The following is a 22,103-nucleotide window of genomic DNA, read 5'->3' as shown; positions in this document are numbered from 1 at the left end:
CAAGGAAATTACTGTAAACTTCTAGAATATCTTTAGTTTTCAATCATCTTTATCATTTCTTGTTCCTTTTACAGTATTTTTCATTCCATTTCTAAGCTTTTTCAGTAGCCTCCAGAACATTTTGCTATCTTTACAATATTTACCTTCTGTGTTCTTGAAAAAGCCTTCTCATGACTTCTTTAGCTACTTTTACCTGTTTCTCCACTTTCTTATGTTTTTCTTTCTCTTCTCTCAGAAGAAATGCTGATTTACTTGCTGGTAACTTATGATATGCTCTCTTCTTTTTCATGACTACCTCTTAAACTTCTCATGTTTACCATGGAGTTATCATTTTTCTATCCTTGCAGACACCTTCACAACATGCCTCCCTGGCTGAATTGATCAGTATTTTCATCAATCTACTATTGAGTTTCCAAAGTTTGATTGGTCTTTTTTAGATACTTTCAATTTTTTCTTGAATAATATTTCAATCTACAGATCATGACCTTTGAAAGATAACCATCTTTGATGTTATTCTGCTCATAACTAAATGATCACTTCCTGTTTCAGATCCTCTCTATACTCATATCCTCAACCAGTATTCCGGTATTAAGATATCATTATTAACGCAATAACATAATTAATAATACTTTTCTTACCTTGTTTCTTCTCTCATTGTTAATATGTGCATGCTTTTGTGCTGGCGATGATTAGTTTTTGTCCTGAATAGAAAGAAATCCAACAGGTACTTATTGTTGTTATTAGTTATGCTTTTTTCTTCAAATTTTTCCAAATCTTTTTTTTTTTATATGTTCAATAGTAATTTTCTCTGTTGTTTAGATCTCTAACAAGGACCAACATATTTCTATTTTCTTTGGCAACTGCATTTTCTAATCACTTGAAATTCCCCCATTTTTTGTTTTGGTGCAGTATGACTGTTGTAGTCTTTGTGCCAATAAAATATAATCCAAATCCAACCATACCAAAACCCTATTTAGTACTTTCTGTGGGATCACAGCATAAATAAATCTGTAGATGTTATTTAGAAGGATGTCACTTTTCTTGTATTTGTTCCAGTAACACTTCTTATATTGATGTGGTACTTCAGTAATTCTTCTACCATTTCTACTGCTTTCCTATTAATATTTCTTATGTTGATGGTGCCTCTCTCTTGAATTCTTCCGATGTTGAAGAATAAAAACAGCAGGGACTTGTTTAAGTGGTGATGCATCAGTCATCATAACATTGTAACAATCTTTTTTTGGTTTGTTTATTTTAATATAGAGTACAATTTGATCAGCTAAATCTCATATGCCCAGCCTGTCTTTGTTTGTTCAGCAGTATATAGATATGTATTAATGGTGTGCACCTCAAGATAAGGATTGAACATCAGAACTACGGTCACTTCTACACATTCCATGAATGGTCACGTTTGTTTTTAGTGATTTTCAATTACTGCAAAATTTGGTGCAGTAATTAAAAATTATGTAAAATAAAATCTCCTCTTACTGCATGAAATTTAATACAATTTGTGCATTTAGTATATTTAAAATATTTACTACAGTTTCTCACATCATCTCAGTTCTGATTTATATCAGAACAGAGATGATGTAAACATATAACTGCCAAAAATTATGAAAATTATGAATAGTATTTACAAAGGTCTTGAAAATTCCATATAAATGGAGCCAAAATTATTACGTTCTGCAAATATAACTGTGTACCAAGGAATATGTCTTTCACATAATATAACCAAATTGATTTAATTTGCTTTTTCACATTGTGTGTATATTTTGATAAAGTATATTTAGATTATGCACAATGCAAAAAAAAAAAAAAAAAAAAATGCATCATGTAGTATTTTTTTTTTTTTAATCTGCAAAGTAGACATTAAATCATATGCTACTGGTACAGTCTGTTTCATGAATGTGCTGAAGCTGTAAGTGCAATTCACAGATAAACAGATGAATTTCTAGTGCAAAAATTCACGATATTAGTCATACCATCGGGATGCAGAAATGTACGGCGAAGGAACTGATTGTCTTGGTTGGCACAAATAATTTGAGAGGCGAGAATTATTCTATAAGTGAGGACATGAAGGAGTATTTGGAAGAGGCAAAACTGAAGAGCAAGAAGGTGAAGATCGTAAGTCTCCTGCCATGCTATGATAGAAGCAAACTCAGGAAGGGAGAGTGTTGCTAGCTAATGAGTCTATATGTAGACTGTGCAGAAGGAATGATGTAGGATTTGTGGATCTGTGGTTTGTGTTTGATGGAAATTCTAAATGGTTTTGGTGTTAGCTGTCTGGAGAGAACTTTGTTCATTGTGGTGAAGTGCAAATTCAGGGAAACTTAAGCAATTAGGGTGAAAGGAGATGAGTTTGTGTGAATGCATCCATGAGTTGAGTGAGTGTGAGAATGATAAGTGTGGAATCTAGTTTCTCAAGAAAAAATATTTAATACGGTAGTCGATTCAGGTAGTAAAGGGTGTGTGTGGATACCTAAAGGAATGCTGCAGTTTCTATATATTGTACTAATGCCTGAAGTATCAGGAACAAGAGGGAGGAAGGGAGAATTGGATAACAGCGAATGATGTAGTTACAGGGATAGAATGTCAAGGGTTTAGTATTTTTAAGGAAGATAGAGATGATAGGATGGAGGAAGGGGTACTGCTGATGATAGTGGATGAATTGTAGTCAATAAGAATAGGAGATAGGTGGGAAGGTGGCTGTTCATTTGAAGAAGTTGAGTATGAGATTAAGGTCAGTAAGGCAAAATATACAGTTGGTTGTTGCTATCGACCAGGGAATTCCACAGATGATCTGGAAGATATGGTTTTGCAAATTAGTATAATGAGTATAGGTGGAGTGATTATTATGGGAGGACTTCAGCTATGGAGATATAGACTGGAAGGAAGAAAGATCACATGACAGGAAGGAAACTGAATTTATTCACCTAATAAGAGATAATTGCTTGAGGAAGCATGTGATGGACTAGAGGTGTTAGAGTATTCTACCTGGTTGCCTCCAATTGGTGAAAGCAACCATGCAGGCTTTACTTCAAAGATTGTACAATGTTAGGAATATTCTGTCAAGAAGGAATATATGTGGAACTACAACACAGGTGATTATGACAAGCTTAGGAAGAAGATTAAATCCATGCCATGGCATAAAACACTGCAGGGTAAGGATGTTAGTAGTGCATGGGAGATAGTTAAGGGTCATCTAGAGCAAGCAATATTAAATTGTATACCTAAGGTAAACTATAGTATTCAACACTAAATACATGGCCAATCTTCTTGGATGGCAGGCAATATTATGTAGAGTGATGTGGGCAAATATCAGAATGGGGACCTGAGCAATGAGACTTATTTGTGCCTGTGGTCCCACAGAAGGTTCAGGTAATTATGGTAGAAGTGGAGGAATTTTTTTAGGCTTGAGAGAAAGCAGTTGACAATATTACGTAGAGTGAGAAAAGATTGGTCCTTGTTGGAAATCTAAATAGCAGAGTGGGAAATGATTGTCAGGCATGCAGAAATGTTTTGGCAAAATTTGGAGAAAAGAGCAAAGCTAATAATAATGATAAATACCTGTTGGATTTCTGCTCAGGACATGGACTGGTTATTACCAACACAATGTTCCAACATAAAAATGTGCATAAATTCACATGGAGTGAAGAAGTACGATATAAGAAAAGTCTCATTGACTATGTTATTGTTGATAGTGATGTTTTCTCACTGGTCCAGAATACTAGAGTGTACAGAGGATTTGGAATTGGAAATGATCAGCATTTAGTCTTGAGCAGGATAAAATTGAATTTCATATTGAAAAGAAGAACATGAAAGAATGTTTTAAAGCAAATAAAAGTTGAGCAGTTCTCAGATGTGAACTGTAGACTAAAATACACAAACATTATGATATTATAAAAAAAAGAAAAACATTATAAAATACAGAGAGAAATATAAAGTTATACATTTTTTGATAAATAGATTACAAGCTGTGTACCACATTGATGGATCTGCACTCCAGGAAATAGATGTATCTAGAGATTTAGGGGTGGTGGTAGACAGAGAGTTAAAGTTTAGAGGAGATATTGCCAAGATTGCTAAGGTATCCCATAAGATTACTTAGCTGTTGAAGAACATATTAACATAAGTTGAGATAAGAAGTTTTATTCCTCTTTATAAGGCCTTCATACATCCACATCTGGATTACTGTGCTCAAATTTGGTCTCCTGGGCTTTTTGGGGATGAGGAAGTGGTAGAGAAGAATCAGCTGTGAATGACCAGGATGGTGAGTGGTTTGTGGAATTTTTCCAATGAAGGTAGATCGGGGATGTGTGGATTGCACATGTTGGTTGATAGAATCAAAAGATGTGATATGATAGAAATATTTCAGTTTTATAGGATTGATGCAGGCGAAATGTTTCAGCACTTGGCTGGAAGGGCCAGAATAAGGGGTCATCTTTGGAAGTTGAATTAAGGTGTGATTAGGAAGGGTGTGAGGACCAGATTTTTTGTTTGGTGAGTTGTGAATGAGTTTCCAGATCAGTTGTGAGTGTGTTGTCTGTTAATTGTTTCAAGGAGAGGTATGATAGATTGTGTGGAAAGTTTGAATTTCCCACGATGAGTCTTCAGACTACATGGAGGTGCCATTACAGTAGTAATAATAAAATATTATGTATATCAGAAAACATTTTTGGATGCTACAGTGAATTGGAGATAAGAATTGGATCAATAGAAATTGACCTTAATTCAGTCCATCTTAATAGTGACCATAACTATAACCTATCTGATTGTCATTCTTGAGCTATCTAACCTTGATGTACACAAGATCATGCCAATGTGTCCAATAATATCATGGCATCCAGAATGTCTTCAAATGTTAGCAATACATTTGCAAGTATATTTTTGTATTTCTCTTTTCATGTTAATAGTACTGTTAATAGAGGTTTTTTTTATTAATATTAATCCTACCGGCTGCACCATTGTTTAAATATAGGATTTTTATTTATTTTATTTAATCTCTGTATTTTTAACAATTATATTTTTATTTCTGAGTGTACCTATATATGCACAGGGTTCACTCCGATTGGTACAATTACCTCCTTTTTTACTATTGCTTTCAGAATCCAAATAAATCACTGACTCAAGACCAAAATACAAAATAAACACATTTAATATAACAAAAACAATATATATATATATACACACTTCAAACAACTTTACATAACTATAACTAACTACAGAATTAATTGGATCCAAGGCCTTTTAAAAATAAACTTACACTTAAGACTAGACTAAACACCTTATTTTCACAATGACAAAATGTTCATAGCCAGTTTCCTTCTCTGTCAAGGCCCTTTTCCGAAGATATATGACTTTATTCTTCATTTTCATAGGATCCTTTTTCATCACTTATGTAGTACACATTTATTCTTCCTGACTTAATTCTGTCAGGAAGAATAAAACTTAATTCATTTTCATAGGATCCTTTCTCATCACTTATGTAGTACACATTTATTCTTCCTGACTTAATTCTGTCTTCTTTTTAGTAGAAATAATAGTTAGATCCAGCGTCCTTAATACAGATGAAACTTCCTAATCAGAGTTTTCTTGAACATTCCTTTAGAACATAAATAGCAATTTCTTCTTTTATTCACTAATGTTTATTGACAGTCTTAAATCTTCTTTACTTTAAAAAAAACTCGCAGTTCTACGATCCCCTTTTCGGAATCTACTATAAATCTTCCAATTAACGTTTCCCCCAATATTCATTTTAAAACGCCTATAGCAATATTTCCTTTTTATTTATCAATACTTATTCCACTTTAAACTTCATAGTTCCACGATTCCTTTTTTGGAATATACTATTAATTTTCCTTCGACTATCACATAAAAAACTCAATTTCCTCCGAATCTAAATATCTGCTGGCCTGGGTTCTAATTTCTCTCGAACACTCTCTTGTTTACACCTGTTACTCTGATACCCAATGCTCTCCTTTTCAGCTGTCAATTACACATCAAACTTCTCGGCGAGCATGCGCACTCCTTGAAAAAGGCAAGCAAGAAACTAAATATAAGGGCTGACACGTTGTCTCTGTTAGCGACAAGAGAATGTCTTCATAAAACACAACACTTAATATTTTAAACTACAATAAAATTGTTTAAAGTAACACAACTATTCAAATCTGGTAAGTATATCAATTTTTTGACTGCTTTACATTTCGTTTTAACAAAATAACATCAGTGATGGCCACATCGCAAGTGCCGACAATGTGTGTTCTAAAAACAAAACTAATAAACATTCTAACATAAACAATTTGTGAAAATATTCAAAATTTTAAATTATGATTATTTTTACAGTATTTTTTATTTTGGTATCTCTTGGCATGTAGTCATTACATTTATTTAATTATATATATATATATATATATATATATATGTGTGTTAAAAATACCAAGCTATTTTAAATATAAACCTGGTTTTAATCCATTTCCCAAGTAAGCAACAGACAAGAAAGTCAAGTTTGCGCTTGCAAGTAGTGCAAGTCTTAGGCAACTCGTGGTTGATCACTATTCTTAATATTTACCCTTAATGCAAAGCACATCTCCTTGAGGAGATGTATGATGCTATGCATTAAAGGCAAGGGGCCACTACCAGACCAGTTTCGACCTTTATTGAGGTCTCATCAGTTGGAGCCAGGCTTAGAAATACCAAGGTTTAAGTAATACAGAGCTTATAAATATTTTACCAAAACAACTACCATAAGGTGCTTTGACCTTATTAAATAAAAATCTCAGGATGAGATATAGATGTAGAAAGTTTTTTACCTTGGGTATAATATACGTTAAAGATACCAAGCTATTTTAAATATAAACCTGGTTTTAATCCATTTCCCAAGTAAGCAAACAGACAAGAAAGTCAAGTTTACATCTGCAAGTAGTTATTCCTCCTTTACCACGAGTTGCCTAAGACTTGCACCATGTGCAGGTCACTCAGACACTTGCACTACTTGCAGGCCCAAACTTGACTTTCTTGTCTGTTTGCTTACTTGGGAAATGGATTAAAACCAGGTTTATATTTAAAATAGCTTGGTATCTTTAACGTATATTATACCCAAGGTAAAAAACTTTCTACACGCATATATATATATATATATATTTATCCCACACACAAAAGGCACAAGAACCTATAGTATATCAGTGCCATGTGTGAGGTAAATATAATTGATATTTATCTTGGACAGAGCGAGTGAGAAAGAAAGGAAATGGTTCAAAATCTGCCTCCACAATTAAAATATGATAGTAGAAGAAAGAACTACAATTAAAGTATGTCTTTGTATTTCTTTTCTATCATATTCTATTGTTTTTTTTTTAATTTTCCATGTTTTTCTTAGTTTATCCTTAAAAAGTGACATTCTTTTTTAAATCCACAGAATTTAGTAGTTTCCTGAATTAAATATTTACTTTTTTATTCAAGTATACTTCATTATATAATTAATATTTATCTCTGAGAGAGAGAGAGAAAATGGTTTGAAATCTGAACCAACAATTAAAATATGATAGTAGAAAAAGAAAGAACTACATTAACTGTATCTTTGTATTTCATTTCTGTCTCCTAGTGACTTTTAACTATGTTAGGGTTATTTGAAATTAAGACTTTGCTCCAAATTTTAAGCTTGCTGATTTGTGTGTCTGTAATTCTAAAAAATAGGATCTACGTGAGTTCAGACAGGCAGATTATTTTTTAAATTATATATGTATATGCAGTGGCGGCTCGTGTCTTGAAATCCTGGGGGTGCTGATGAAATTTACATACACAATGTAAGTACAGTGCATACGTGTTTGGATAAAATATCGAAATTATGGTAAAAATTTTTTTAAAAAAATTAAACATGAAAAAAGATTGTTTATTATCGATAAAATTGAACAGTTTGGTATAATTCAAAATTACTTAAAAATAAAATATATTCTTCTTGTTTTCATGAAAAAATATTATTTATTATCGATAAAATTATAAAGTTTAGTATAATTCAAAATTACTTAAAAATAAAATCCATTCCTCTAATTGTAATTAAAGTTATGGATTTACAGTTTTTGGACATTACAATTAAATCCTTTAATTGTAATGTCCAAATATTTAAAGAGATGGAGTAAACACGATAAGCACTATGAACCCTCTACTACTGGTGCAAACTGCATATAAACAACAGTGAACTGTGCAACGGACAGTGCCGCATCTCATGATGACGTGCATATGCTTGCATGCATAGCAGTATGACACATGTGGTAAACACAGTGCTGCTAGCTTCCTTCGCCCTCTTAAGTGCTACAAGATGGATTTTTATTATTTTTTATACAAAATAAGAGAATTGTATAGGATTTTTGATGATAAAATTAAATATTACAAGCAAATATAAATAAATTAATAAATATATTTATATATTGAGAAAAATTGGGGGTGCTGCAGTTCCGCTGTGCCAATGCAAGAGCTGCCACTGCTTACAACATTATATAAATGCAATACAACATGTTAAAGGTTATAGTTTATGTTTCAACATTGATTGAATAGTTAACAATCGGAATTGTTCGATTAATGCTTTAGATTACAAAACAGATGCACTGCGATCTAACACAGTGTCGGAATTATCACGCTGGGTCAGTTACAGCTAGACTCGCCGATATTTGTTTGCACTTGTCACTGCATGTAACAAGTGAATTTGACACTGCTCAATGAGCAGTGTCGCTACAGATAAATTGTATGCTATATATATATCTGAAATCTATATATAAATGAGAACTTTAAAAACTTAACATCATCATCATCATCATCAAATTCCTGCCATGTACCCTCAAGGGGTGTACAGGATATGACAGTACTACATGAAAAAATTACATCATTACTAACTTTCTATCTACAATTTAAAACTTAACATTGAAGTTTTAAATTGTGCAATATCAAGGCAGCTTGTTGCAATGGTTTTTGTGCTGAAGTTTTCAGAATGCTATTACTTTTAGAACTCATTTTCTAGTGCAAACAGTTGGTGCACTTGGTGAGAATATTGATTATTTTTCACATCTTTTATATTGCTTAGCCACTAAGGTGAAGTTATTGCTTACTTTCAGAACAATAATTTTGCTTCCATTGTCAGTGAAGTCAAAATAATTTTTGAAACATTCTTTTGCTGGTTTTCTAGATTTTTATCCTTTAGGAGAAGAAGATAACCAATCAGTATGAAGCACTACAGTAAGTTTAGTTTTTATGCACCCAAGGTGAAGTATCTGTAAGGCTTTCTGTTCAGAATAATAATTTTTGCTTCCATTTTATAATGAAGTTAAAATAACTTGAAGCAAGATATTGTTGGGTTTTTAGATCTTTACTTATCAAAAAAGAAGATGACCATTGAGTTTGAAACAGTGCAGGCAAGTCATAGTTTTTATTGTGAAAAATAAGGTAACATTTTAATGTCATGTCATGTCAAGCATGCCTTATAAACTTTGATGACAGCATCAGAAGCTAAAGTGTATTAGCACAAGAATTAGTTTGTCTACTTGGCACAAAATGTTTTTTTTTTTTTTTTTTTAATCTTTGGTATTATAGATGATTTTTTGTCCATCTTTTATATTGTTTAATAAGGTGAAATTTATGGCTTTCTCTTAAGAATCATAATTTTGAAGCTACAAATAAAAATTTTTTGAATATTATTAAATTGAATTATTGTTTAATAATTTTTAAAATCTGAGATTTTATTGTAGATGAAATGTATTACATTTGTTTCTTAATAGGCTATTGAGTTGAACAACTTTAAGCTGCAGATTTATGCATATGTAGAATCACGAATGTCTTTTATTGCTCCCAATCTCTCCATCATTGTAGGAGCTTCAATTGCAGCTAAATTAATGGGCAAGTATATGTTACTTTGTATGGGGGGGGGGTGCTAATAGTCTGCTAAATTATTCAGTTATTTTATATCTTTGGAAATTAACATATTTGGACATCATACATTTAATAAGATAAAAATAAACAATTGTTAGATTTTTAACAACTCAAAGCCACACAGATAAAATATATCAAAAATATTATCTTCACATTCATGTAATTGTTGACATGTATACACATCAAGGCCAGTTTTGTGGTTAAAGAATGCACTCTGCCTAAACTACAGAATCTATAAATATAATGGTAGTATTTTTATATATGATTTTTTTTCCCAATGAAAAATGGAAACAGCTGTGCAAATACATGATATTTGGTGTGATGAATATATATCTTATTCTACCCATCCTCTGTTATGGTTAGTATAGCTCAACTGTGTGTGTAAAATCACTCCTACACATGAAAAGTGGCATATTCTCTAGTAAATTTGTGATCTGATCACCAGATTAAGGGGAAGAGAAGAGAAGAAATATGTTCATGTTTTGAAGCTGGACAGTAAAATACATCTTGACTAGTTCATATTCTTACAATCTTAGAAGAAAATAGAGGATGATGGCAAGAAATATCTAGAAGAAAAGCATAAGCAGCAATAGAATGGAGCAAGAGAAGAGGTAAGTAGGCTTCTGGTGCACCATCTGAAATGCGTGAACATTATTCTACGCTTGGACACGTTTAGAATTTATACAGTATTAGCTGTGCAGTTGTTCAGATGAGAAGTATTACAGGTGGAAAAGGAAACTTGCAGCCCATAGAAGCTATTAAGATGTGCTTGTGCCAGGAAATTCTAGAGATGCAAGTCAAACCTGAGAAAATAAATTTGATCTTATTAGAAGATATGTTTATTGTTAAAAGCAAAAGAAATTGATGCAGTTTAATTCTTACAGTGAATAAGACATGTTTCTTTAGTAACATTGAAATTCACAAGTTCTCTTCCCCACAAAAGAACAGAAAGAAAATAGATTTAAGGTTTTCATTTGGTTATGGAAGACCTTAAAGCTTCAAAAGATTGTGTGCTCTACAAGATTCTTCAAATGAAGAAGAGGAAAGTATTGTACTTTATCAGCAAATTTATGGATTTGATATCAGTGAGAGACAGAAGGTCATTTATGTAAAGGAGCAAGAAAGTGAGTGAAAATGCAGAAATGTTACTCCAGCATTGGGTGATGAAATCTGACTCAGTGATAGAATATGCAGAATTTGCCCATCAGTGCATATTAAAACTTAGAAAGTTGAAAAAAAGAAGTGTGTGTGTGTGTGTGTGTGTGTGTATATATATATATATATTACTAGTTATATGTGTGTTTTGTATTTTAATTCATTTTTATCAAGACTCTAAACATGGAACTTTTTCAAGCCACTTCAGGCCTCCAATCAAAGTGGGGCAGTGGTTGTACATCAGGTGATGAAATTCATCTCCCCTAATGACAATCAGAAATATCCATGCCCACAGTGGGACTTGCAACTTGTTGGTGGGAGAGTAGACATGCTAACCACTTGGCCAACCTGGCTGGCAAAAATATTTTCTTGTATTGGTTTTGTGCCTAATTTTTCCAATTGTTTTCTGAATTGTTGCCATGTCATATGACATCGCCGGCTCTGTCCATCCAACAGTGTTTCGAAGCCAGTCAGAATTCAGAAATACACTAACATAGTTATTTGCAGTGACCTAAGGGTTTTATTTTAATGAGTTTTTGTCATGTTGAAAAAGTTTAGTGTTTACTTATAATGGCAGAGAAGAAATTGTTGGCATTTTTTTTTTTTTTCATGAAAGTAATTCCAGACACATTAAATGTAGTTAATGTATCTGCTTCAACACTAGTGGTACAGGGTTAAAATTAAACACAGCATTATAGCGAAAGCTTATAAATTGACCAGATTCCAAGAATTAACACATAGCTATGATATATTAATGACCATGGCAGTGTACACACACACACACACACACACACACACACACACACACACACACACACACACACACACACACACACACACACACACACACACACACACACACACACACACAGGCTGATATCTGATGAGTGATATATTTGCCTGGGTGAAGAGCCAGCACAGAATTTTCAAGTCCTGGTAATGTATTAATGAGTGTTGTTTTCTCATTCTTTGTTCTTGCTTCTTTTAGTAATCCTTTTGTATCCTCTCTGATGTGTTTATTGCTGGTTAATCATATATTCATATATAAAAATTACCAAGCTTTTCTTTTCTGTTTTTCATTTGCATTTGTTATATTTTTGATGTTTGTGCCTGGAAAATTCGATGTATTAACACAGTCGCCATAATATCCTCCTTCTTATATTCCACCTTACTTACCTGATTTTCATTATTTAATATCCTTGCTTTTTCAGTACATTGTTGTCTCTTGTTTTGCTGTTTAACTTTTTTTCCCTTCCTATGCTCATCTAAATGCCTCTAAATTTTTTGTAATTCATATGTTGTCTGTGTAATGTTAATTCCTCTTTGTTATTCTCTAATGTTTCCAAAATTTTCTTCAATGGGCAAGCCTTCTTGTTCTCAACTTCACTATTGATGTTAGCATTTCTTGTTGCTGCTATGTTCTTGTGCATGTATGGCACACTTAACTACATTAATACTTGAACAAATATGTTATGAAATACACCAAATACAATGAAACCATGAAAATCAGCAATAAACATATAAAACACAAACAGATAAAAATCACTTATTTTACACAACTTATTCAACCTCTCACACCCAGTCTCATACCTATTTCTAAATTTCTAAACCTAGTAATAAAAATACAAAAGTCAAATACTTTAAATGTTTAACAGATTAATGTTGTGTATGCTAATGAACTCTTTAATGATACAGTTTCATTAATAACTCAGTTTGTCCATTTCAGGGACACATTATATACCTGTGCATGTGTGTGTGCACATACGTGTGAGATTACACACATACACACACCGGGGGGGGGGTCTGAAAAGTTCTGATAAACACCTAGAACAAAAATTATATTAAAACAACTGATATAACCACAAGAAAGAACATATCTTAAAACCCTTTAACTTACCATGTTTTGCCAATTTGTAATAATTTGTTCTTTTTCTTTTGAGATATATAAGAAGATATAAAATTAATTAATTTTTTATTCTAGGTGTTTATCATAACTTTCAAGACCCCCCCCCCTGTGTGTGTGTGTGTGTGTGTGTGTGTGTGTGTGTGTGTGTGCGCGCGCGCACCTGTATGCACACACACAGTCTTGCTATAAATACTGTCATTACTGTTACAACTTCCACACACTCTCACTCACGCTGTCCACAGAATTGTGACAGCCCAGTTCCGTTAGCAGCATTGTGAGCAGCCAACATTTGCATGCTTATCCATAAAGAGAGTGTTATCTAGCTGTACAGATTTGTAAAGATGTTTTCTTGACTGTAGAAAGTTTTCCCCTTTAAAATTAAAATTAATGACAAGAAATTATATATGTGTATATAAATTATATCCAAGTATAAGCAATCAAAGTTTGAGCATGAAGTATCTCCACGACTAGGTTACTCATATATAGAAGCTGATGACTTCAGATCACTTGACTAGTATTGCATAATGCAAAGCACACTTCCTTTCAAAAGTGTATAATGTTAAGCATTAAGGGAGTGTCGCTACTCAGATTGTGATTCAGTGTATTTTGCTAATAAAGTTATAACCTCTTTACTACTTCTATATGGGAAATGTATGATTTCTGCATTAATTCAACATTAGTATCTCTTTTGGACCTCCCACTGACAAGACTTCATTAAAGGTCAAAACCAGTCTGGGTAGTGACCCTTCCCATAATACGTAGCGATATACACTTTGGGAAGGAGGTATGCTTTGCATTATCAGATATTAAGGTAATGGATATAAAGTCATCACTCTATATATACAGATAGCCTAGTCATGAAGATACTTCATATGCAAACTTAGTTTGATTACATTGGATTAAGGATTTATCAAGAATATTATTTCATACTAAGGAGGTTATTACCTGTCATTCCAGGTGTGGCTGGTGGTTTAACAAATTTATCAAAGATGCCTGCATGCAATGCCTTAGTGTTGGGAGCACAGAAGAAAACATTAACAGGATTTTCAACAACAGCTATTATGCCCCATGCAGGTTTCATATTTTACAGTGACATCGTTCAGAACACTCCTGTAGTAAGTACCTAAAAATTAACTGTGTTGGGGGGGGGTGTATATATATGTGTGTATGTATTTTTATTTATTTATTTATATTAAGCTTGCAACAGAATATCAGAAAACCTACAACACAACAGTGCCATTTGTGGGCAGATGATTAAGGGAAAATAAAGAATCTCTTAAAATGTTTTTTGAAAACTGGGGGTTGTATTATTTCTGGAAAACAGTATATGAAAGATGTTCTAAAGAACTGAGATACAGAATAAAAGAGGAGAAGTTGGTTCGACGTGTTTGAAGATGAACTGTATATGTATGTTGATCAGTTGCTTCTTATGTGATTAGAAGAAAGCAGAGGAATGCAGTAGTCATTTTAGTTGAACAGTGTCAATGAAAATACATATAAAAATCATAATACAGAAACAAAGTGACTTGACTTAAGGCAGTATGTCAGGACAGTTCAGCAAATTTCCATCTTTTGTATGCAGTCACACAGATTCCTAGGAAGGTTTCGATGCACAATCCCAAATGTGAGAACATTATTCTAAGATTGCTTGAATTTAGAGTATTAGTAATTATTAGTAATTGGGTATTAGTAATTCAGGGTATTAGTATTAGTAATTGAGTATTAGTAATTGATTAGTAAGTATTAGTAATTGAGCTGAAGAGAAGCATTGTTTTGAATTAAAAACAGTACGAAATATTTTAGAGGCTGAGGGGACTATGATTGTGATATCTTTATGCCAGGATATGAAAGATGAAAGTAGATGTGAAAGTCATTACAAGAAGAGAAAACTGGTTGTGACTGTAGATTATAGCATTATCAAAAGTAACAGGATGTGTGAAAGATCTATCTTATCTGTCTTCCATGTAATAAGATAGGAGTGTGTTTTGATATCATTGAAATTCAACTAGATTTATCTGCACCTCAGAACAATAGAGATCCCTCTTTAAGGTATTGGTTATCAAAGGTTTGAAGCTTCAGTCATTTAAGGACGACAAGTTTTTTTAAATGAATAAGAGGAACTTGTTTATTCAAGATGTTTTGTTTAGGAGGAAGAGGATGGCTGAGAGTACAAAACACTGGGGTACTCCAGCACTGATAAAAAAAACAACAACAACAACTGATGATGATGTCATTTACCATGGCATGCAGTGAATGAGTAGAGAGGAAACTGGCAGTCCAGTCACAATGAGTAGGGGAAGACCACAATGTGAAACAGGATCAGATGTCTTGGAAATATCAAGAGCACCCACAGAAGTTTCTCCAGATATTTCCATGGTCTATATCTAAAGGTAGGAAAGGTGAGATCTGTAGAATAAGAATGGTAGAATCCACATTGGTGATCACTAATTAACTAATGAATCTCCATGTAGTGGAGAAGCTAGTTGTTGATAACATTTTCCATCTCTTTTAAGGGTTTGAGGTGACAACGATAGGATGATAGTTTAGTGATTGACCTTTATCTATCTTTTTAAAGAACAGGCTGAATCAAGGTTTGCTTCCAAACTATTGGATAGATTCCAGATGAATATGACAATTTTTTTAATGGGCAGCACAGGATAGTTGTTAATTCTGAACTACAAGTTTTTTACACCACTGGAGGGACACCATCTGATCCATGAGACATTAGTATCAAGGCTAATGAGTTTTTCTGACCTTTAGTAAAAGATCCAAGGAAGTAAGCTGTAGGTAGTTGTGGAATTCTGGGAAGAGATTTCCGTGTTTTCAGAATGATCTGGAGGAAAAACACTGATGCTAACCAGGCTGCCTTATCTGTTACCATCAAGATATTAGAGAAAGACAGAGGTGATCATGTGGTAAGGCAGACATTTTATCATACAGCCTTGGGAAAACTAGATCACTATTTGATAGTGCATTGGACCCTTGCAAAGACTGCTTTCAATTTGTTGAAAGTTTATTTTTCACTTGGTCAGACTATAATAAATTTAGTTTAATCCTTTATCCAAGGTGTGCAAACAAAGTTTGCACCTGAAAGTATCTTCAGGACTGTGGTAAAATGGTACAACACCGGGCGACTCCTTGCAAAGGTGGAGCAAGCTACCAACACTCTTATCTCAGTAAGAAACCTCAATAAAGAGATGAAGAGACCACAATAAAGGTCAAAACTAGTCTGGATAGTGGCCCTTCCCTTAATGCATAACATTATACATATCCGCAAGGAGATGTGTTTTGCATTATGGGAGATACTGAGATAGGAGTGTTGGTAGCTTGCTCCACCTTTGCAAAGAGTTGCCCGGTGTCGTACAACTTTACCCCAGTCCTGAAGATACTTTCAGGCACAAACTTTGTTTGCACACCTTGGCTAAAGGATTAAACTAAATTTATTATTGGTTTCAATTTGTTGATGATTTTTGTTATGAGTTGGTAGTTTAAGCTAAGTGACAAGCTAGAGTGGTTATCCATTGAATATTTGGAAGATTGTTATCCTAGACAAGTGGTGGCGAACCTTTTTATGTATGCATGCCAAAATTTACTATTTGAGTTGCTGACATGCCAGGCAGTTTTTAATAGGGGAAAATTAATAGAAAATTAATGTAACTTTATTTATTTATTTATAATATATATATATATATATATATATATATATATATATACACATACATACACAGTAAAACCCCGAAGTTACATGGTAGGTGGGACCAACAAAAAGCACGTATGTCGAATTTGCATAACTCGGGGTATAATTTTGCATGTAATTTATATATACAAACATAGAATTGAGACCAAAGGATTACAAAAACACCTATATTTTTTAAGAAATATAATCATAATTGTAGTTTTTCGTACGATGTTGGTGGTTTCATAAAATCTAATAGATTCGTCTGACGGCATCATGTCTTTTTCTTGTCACATAAAATATCTTCATAGCAAGCTAATGATTTTTTTATTCCTTGCCTTGTGACTACAATTCGTTCCTCGTTAGAATCTATGTCCTCCAAATTCTGTAAACCTTTCTTTTATGATTGTTCTTACTGTGGATTCCTGTAGATCGAATTTCTTTGCTAGCTCACAAATTTTCATTCCGCCTTCAAAATCCTTAATGATGTTGTGTTTTGCTTGCAAAGTCAATGTTTTTCTTTTATTGCTAGCTGTAGAAGAAGAATCGGACTTCCTTCTTTTGGATGACATTATTATTTTTTATGTGATAAAATTTTTATCAAGAACATAACATTAAACAATCCCAAGGTTTGTAGATTGTAAAAATCGTGTATGAATGGAGACCGCGCGAAACATGTCAGTGCTTGTTCACATCATGTGCGACGCTGGCGAATGCGGCCAGCGCCTGAAAGATACGACTAGTGGTGAGGCGTGAAGCGGGACGGGAATCCATACATATAAGAAACCGCGTAACTCCGGATTTGCGTAAGTCGGGGTATGACTGTATATATATATATATATATATATATATATATATATTTATAAAGTATTATAAATAATTATAATTTTATAAATAAAAAAATTTTTTTTTAAAAAAAAAAAAGATTATTATAGGCGTGAACAGATGGCATCAATGGCAGTATCATATTAAAAACGAGGATATTAGGAAAGAACTTGACATTATCAGCATCCAGGAATGGGTTAGCAGAGCTAATCTCAGGTGGTATGGTCACTTAAACAGAATGGGCGAGGAAAGATTAGCAAAACAAGTGTTCTCTGCCAGGTTGGCAGCAAAACGACCCAGAGGAAGACCAAGATATAGGTGGATTGATACAGTACAAAGTGCTTTAGACGATAGAAATATAAGATCTGATAATGTTGGAGTCTTGACAAGTAACAGACTGATTTGGAGGAAAATTGTAGATAGGAAATTAATAATGATGTAATTTTTTTCATGTAGTACTATCATATCCTGTACACCCCTTGAGGGTACATGGCAGGAATTTGATGATGATGATAAAAAAAAAAAATTTTATTTTATTTATAATATTTATTTATATATAAATTTATAATATTATTCAGTGTAAAATTGATTATTGTATTATTAAATTGATTTTAATGATGTTGATTTGAAATAAAAAATGATAGTGAGAAAAATATTTATGTATTGTAACTCACTATAGAAGTCAGCTGAGCAGGGAAGCAGCAGAAGGATGTCAACTTGTCGTCAAAATGCTTACCGTATTTACTCGAATATAACTTGCCCTTGTGTATAACTTACACCCCTGATTTTATATGAAAACAGACATTAAAACGTTTTGCATATACCTCGCACACGAAAAATGTTTAAGCATGTTCACATTGAGGCGATAGTAACTGGCTCCCCACTGTTAACAACACGTTCTCCCCAACAGCCATTATACTACAGATGCAAGAAAAACAAGTACTTTTATTGTATTCCTAAATAAGGTGGAGAGGCTTTTGCAGTCTGTGCAATATATTTCTCAACAAATAGCGCAATTAGAGAAGCTTGAATAAAAACCACACTAACTATTGAATCACTTGTTCCCTCTCACAGAAACTATGCTGTATAGATTCAAGCAAAACCATATGTTGCATTGGAAATACAGTATCTAACTAAAAACTATTGTCCAGTTTTTCAATTACATGAAATAAGTGTTTGTTTTATTGCATTTGAAATTCTCGATGTCATTATGACTGATCACAAAGGCTAACTTCAAATAATGCATTTTTGAAAATTATGGAGACAATTACCGTGTTTGAATAAAAACTTTAGTTTAATATAACTAAAATCTACATTCGACATTTCGACCTTTATGTCAAGGTCATCTTCTGGAGCATACAACTATACACAGAAAACAAGCTGCACTACAATCAAACTGGTTTGTTAAAGATACTGACCAACCGCTACAACAATTGTTGGCCTGACTTCATTCAAAAATGCATTCGGATCATCATGTAAGCTTAAAAGAAAGGATCACTTCAAATAAAATTCTACCACGAATTGAAACATGCCATATAATGCATGTGTGAGTTCGTCTGCCAGTCAAATGGAAACAAGCAGCAATAAAATTCAACCAAAGGTTGAAACTTTGTGTGAGTTGAGCCTTCAGTATTGAGAAGTTCCGTCGGAATGATAAACGACACCCCGTCGTGAATGTGTTAAAACTAAGAAATATATAGTGAATGTGTTATGACAGTTTCAGATGTTATGGAATTCAGTTGAAGAGAATTAGCACTTGAACTTGTGGTTATATCAGTTGCTTTAATATAATTTTTGTTCTAGATGTTTATCAGAACTGTTTGCTCCTCTTTCCCCTTGTACCTTAATCATAAAAAAAAATAAAAAAACATAATTTTTGAATAGAAAAAAATTCAGAATTACAAAATGCATTGAGAGCACTTTCTTCTATCTTACAGAAGAAAAGTGCTCAATGATTGTGTAAGTGAAATCATAATCACAGCTACAAGTTGGCCATCACTGACCTTCATTAGATTTTGCATTAGTAATTTATGATACACTGAAACATCAATAATTATTGATTATAATTATAATCAATAATTATTGATGCTCGCAAATTATAATTTGAGAGTAATGTAATGAAAACGATTGTCTTTGAATGCTATTAGCCAGAAAACCAGCTTTAATACGCGCGCGCGCACACACACACACACACACACACACACACACACACACACACACACACACAGAGAGAAGTTATCTAAAAGGCAGGTTTCTGGCCTAATCATCCACTAGCATCACCTGACTAGTAAAGTCACTGGTTGCATAGAGATAGTCATATCTCTATGCAACCAGTGCTAATTATCACTTACTCTGCACAAACACACCTTTGAGTTCTGGATTTTATTTTCTTAAACTAGAATATGACTCTTAGTTATCGACCTTGCATTTACTGTGTGGAACTGAAAATAATTTATTGGATGATTTGGCATTATTTTGATATTATATTATCATGCTGAAATGTAAAATTTTAACCAAGCAATTTAACCTCTGCTTGTTCTAAACCATTTCCCCGAATCATCACCTATTCTGACTGCTGCAAAGTAAAAGTAAAAAAATAAAATAAAATAAAATAACAGTGTTGTGGAATTTTGAAAAAGACAGATTTATGGCCACAAAGGCTAAGAAGTTGTTGCAGTCTGATCTGTAGTACATCCTGGATTGTATGGTGATTCTGAAGGCAAATATAATGATTTTGAAACTTCTGATAGTGAGTTTCCTGTGTTCTCTGGTATTCCTAATGATTGTTATTTGACTTGGTCAACTGACAATACTTCATTTTCAGCTGCAGATGCCTGATTTCAACCATTTGAAAATTTAGGTACAAAAAGTATCCTGAAAATTCAATTTCAAGTGGAACTATATCATTGCATTTATTTTCAGACAAATCTGTTTTGAATCTCATTGTACAGGAAATGCACTGAGCATGAAGCATTATAACATTAAGACAAATTAATCATAAGACAAATTCAAGGGTAATCCCAAAGAGTTCTTCCGCTATGTGGCAAGTAAGAGGAAGAATGACTTCGGAAGGATAACCTTAGTGGGTGCTGATGGTATTGAGGTGACAAAATCAGATGTAATAGTCGAGTTACTGAGTGATCACTTCTCAAAAGTCTATCACCCAAGTGAGGATATCTCTATACCTATAGCGATACCTAATGTGAGAATTGAAGCTAAAGAATCAGAAGTATTAAATATATTGCAAAACTTAAATGCAAATACTGCGGTAGTCTTAGATGGAATATCAGCTCGGGTGTTGCGTGAATGTGCAAATGAATTGTCAACCCCTCTTACCTGGATATTTAATTTAAGTTTGAACTCTGGTATGGTCCCTAGGGAGTGGAAGTTAGGCAAAGTGGTTCCTTTGCATAAGGGTGGCTCTAAAACTGCGGTATTGAATTACAGACCAATCACCATCTCAGGAGTAGTGGTAAAAGTATTGGAAAAGTTGGTTAAAGACAAAATTCAAGAATGGGTGGATCAGGATATGATACTCTATAGAGGCCAACATGGTTTTGTTAAAGGTAGATCCTGCCTTAGCAATCTATTAACTATTCATAATAGAATAACATCAGAGTTGGACAAAGGAACTGGCTACACAGTGGTACTTCTGGATTTTGCTAAGGCTTTTGACAGGATACCCCATAGAACACTGTTACGCAAATTGAAGCAGATGGGAATGGATATTAAATTGGTGATATGGATAGGAGAATGGCTCAGGGAGAGATACCATAAGGTGGTGTATGGAGGAGCCGAGTAGTCCAGAATGAGGCAGGTGACCAGTGGTGTGCCTCAGGGCTCTGTGCTTGGGCCAATGTTGTTTAATTTGTATATAAATGATATAGGAAACGGCTTAAAGGGAGATATTCAGTTGTTTGCTGATGATGCAAAGTTGTGTAGTGCAATAAAAAATCAAGCTGATGTTGAAAGTTTGCAGGAGGATTTAAATAAGCTGGTAAAATGGGCAAAAGAAAATGGATGTCAGTTCAATGTGGAAAAGTGTAAAGTCATGCATTTTGGGATTAAAAGATTACCAGCTGTGTACTACATCGATGGAAAGGTACTCCAAGAGATTGATGAGGCTAGGGACTTAGGGGTATTGGTAGATAGGGAGATGAAGTTCAGAGGACACATTGCTAAGGTGTCCAAGATTGCACATAGGATTACTTGGTTGTTGAGGAACACACTGACATCCAGAGATAAGGAGGTTATTATTCCCCTTTATAAAGCATTGATACTTCCACATTTGGATTACTGTGCTCAGGTCTGGTCACCTGGATTCCTTGGAGATGAGGAGGCTGTGGAGAGGGTTCAGAGAAGAGTGACCAAGTTGGTGAGTGATATAAAAATTGCTCCCTACATTGATAGATTGAGAGCTTGTGGATTGCAGAGGTTGGTTGATAGGCGAAGAAGAGGGGATATGATAGAAACATTCAAATTACTAAAAGGTTTTTATAGGATTGATGCAGGGGAAATGTTTCAGCTGTGTGATAGTGATGGAAGAACAAGAGGTCATCTCTGGAAATTAAAGAAGAGTGTGGTTAACAAAGGTGTCAGAACAAGGTTTTTTGCCTGGAGGGTGTT

The 22,103-nt window shown here is 33.6% G+C and overlaps 1 protein-coding gene across 2 annotated transcripts in view; it reads left to right on the top strand.

Moving 5' to 3' along the window:
* The window catches only part of Prp31 (pre-mRNA processing factor 31), a 274,807-nt gene that overhangs the window by 149,518 nt on the left and 103,186 nt on the right, over positions 1–22,103 (top strand). For both annotated transcript variants that reach the window (XM_090398337.1, XM_090398338.1), the window contains exons 8-9: positions 9,765–9,882; positions 13,934–14,091. In XM_090398337.1, coding sequence (XP_090254463.1) covers positions 9,765–9,882; positions 13,934–14,091 — 276 coding nt within the window. The remainder of the gene's footprint in view (positions 1–9,764; positions 9,883–13,933; positions 14,092–22,103) is intronic.

The sequence above is a fragment of the Typopeltis vanoorti genome, chromosome 9, assembly GCF_054136105.1.
Source record: "Typopeltis vanoorti isolate ZY-2024b chromosome 9, IOZ_Tvanoo_1.0, whole genome shotgun sequence".
NCBI lineage: Eukaryota > Metazoa > Arthropoda > Arachnida > Uropygi > Thelyphonidae > Typopeltis > Typopeltis vanoorti.
This window is presented reverse-complemented; position numbering and strand designations above follow the sequence as displayed.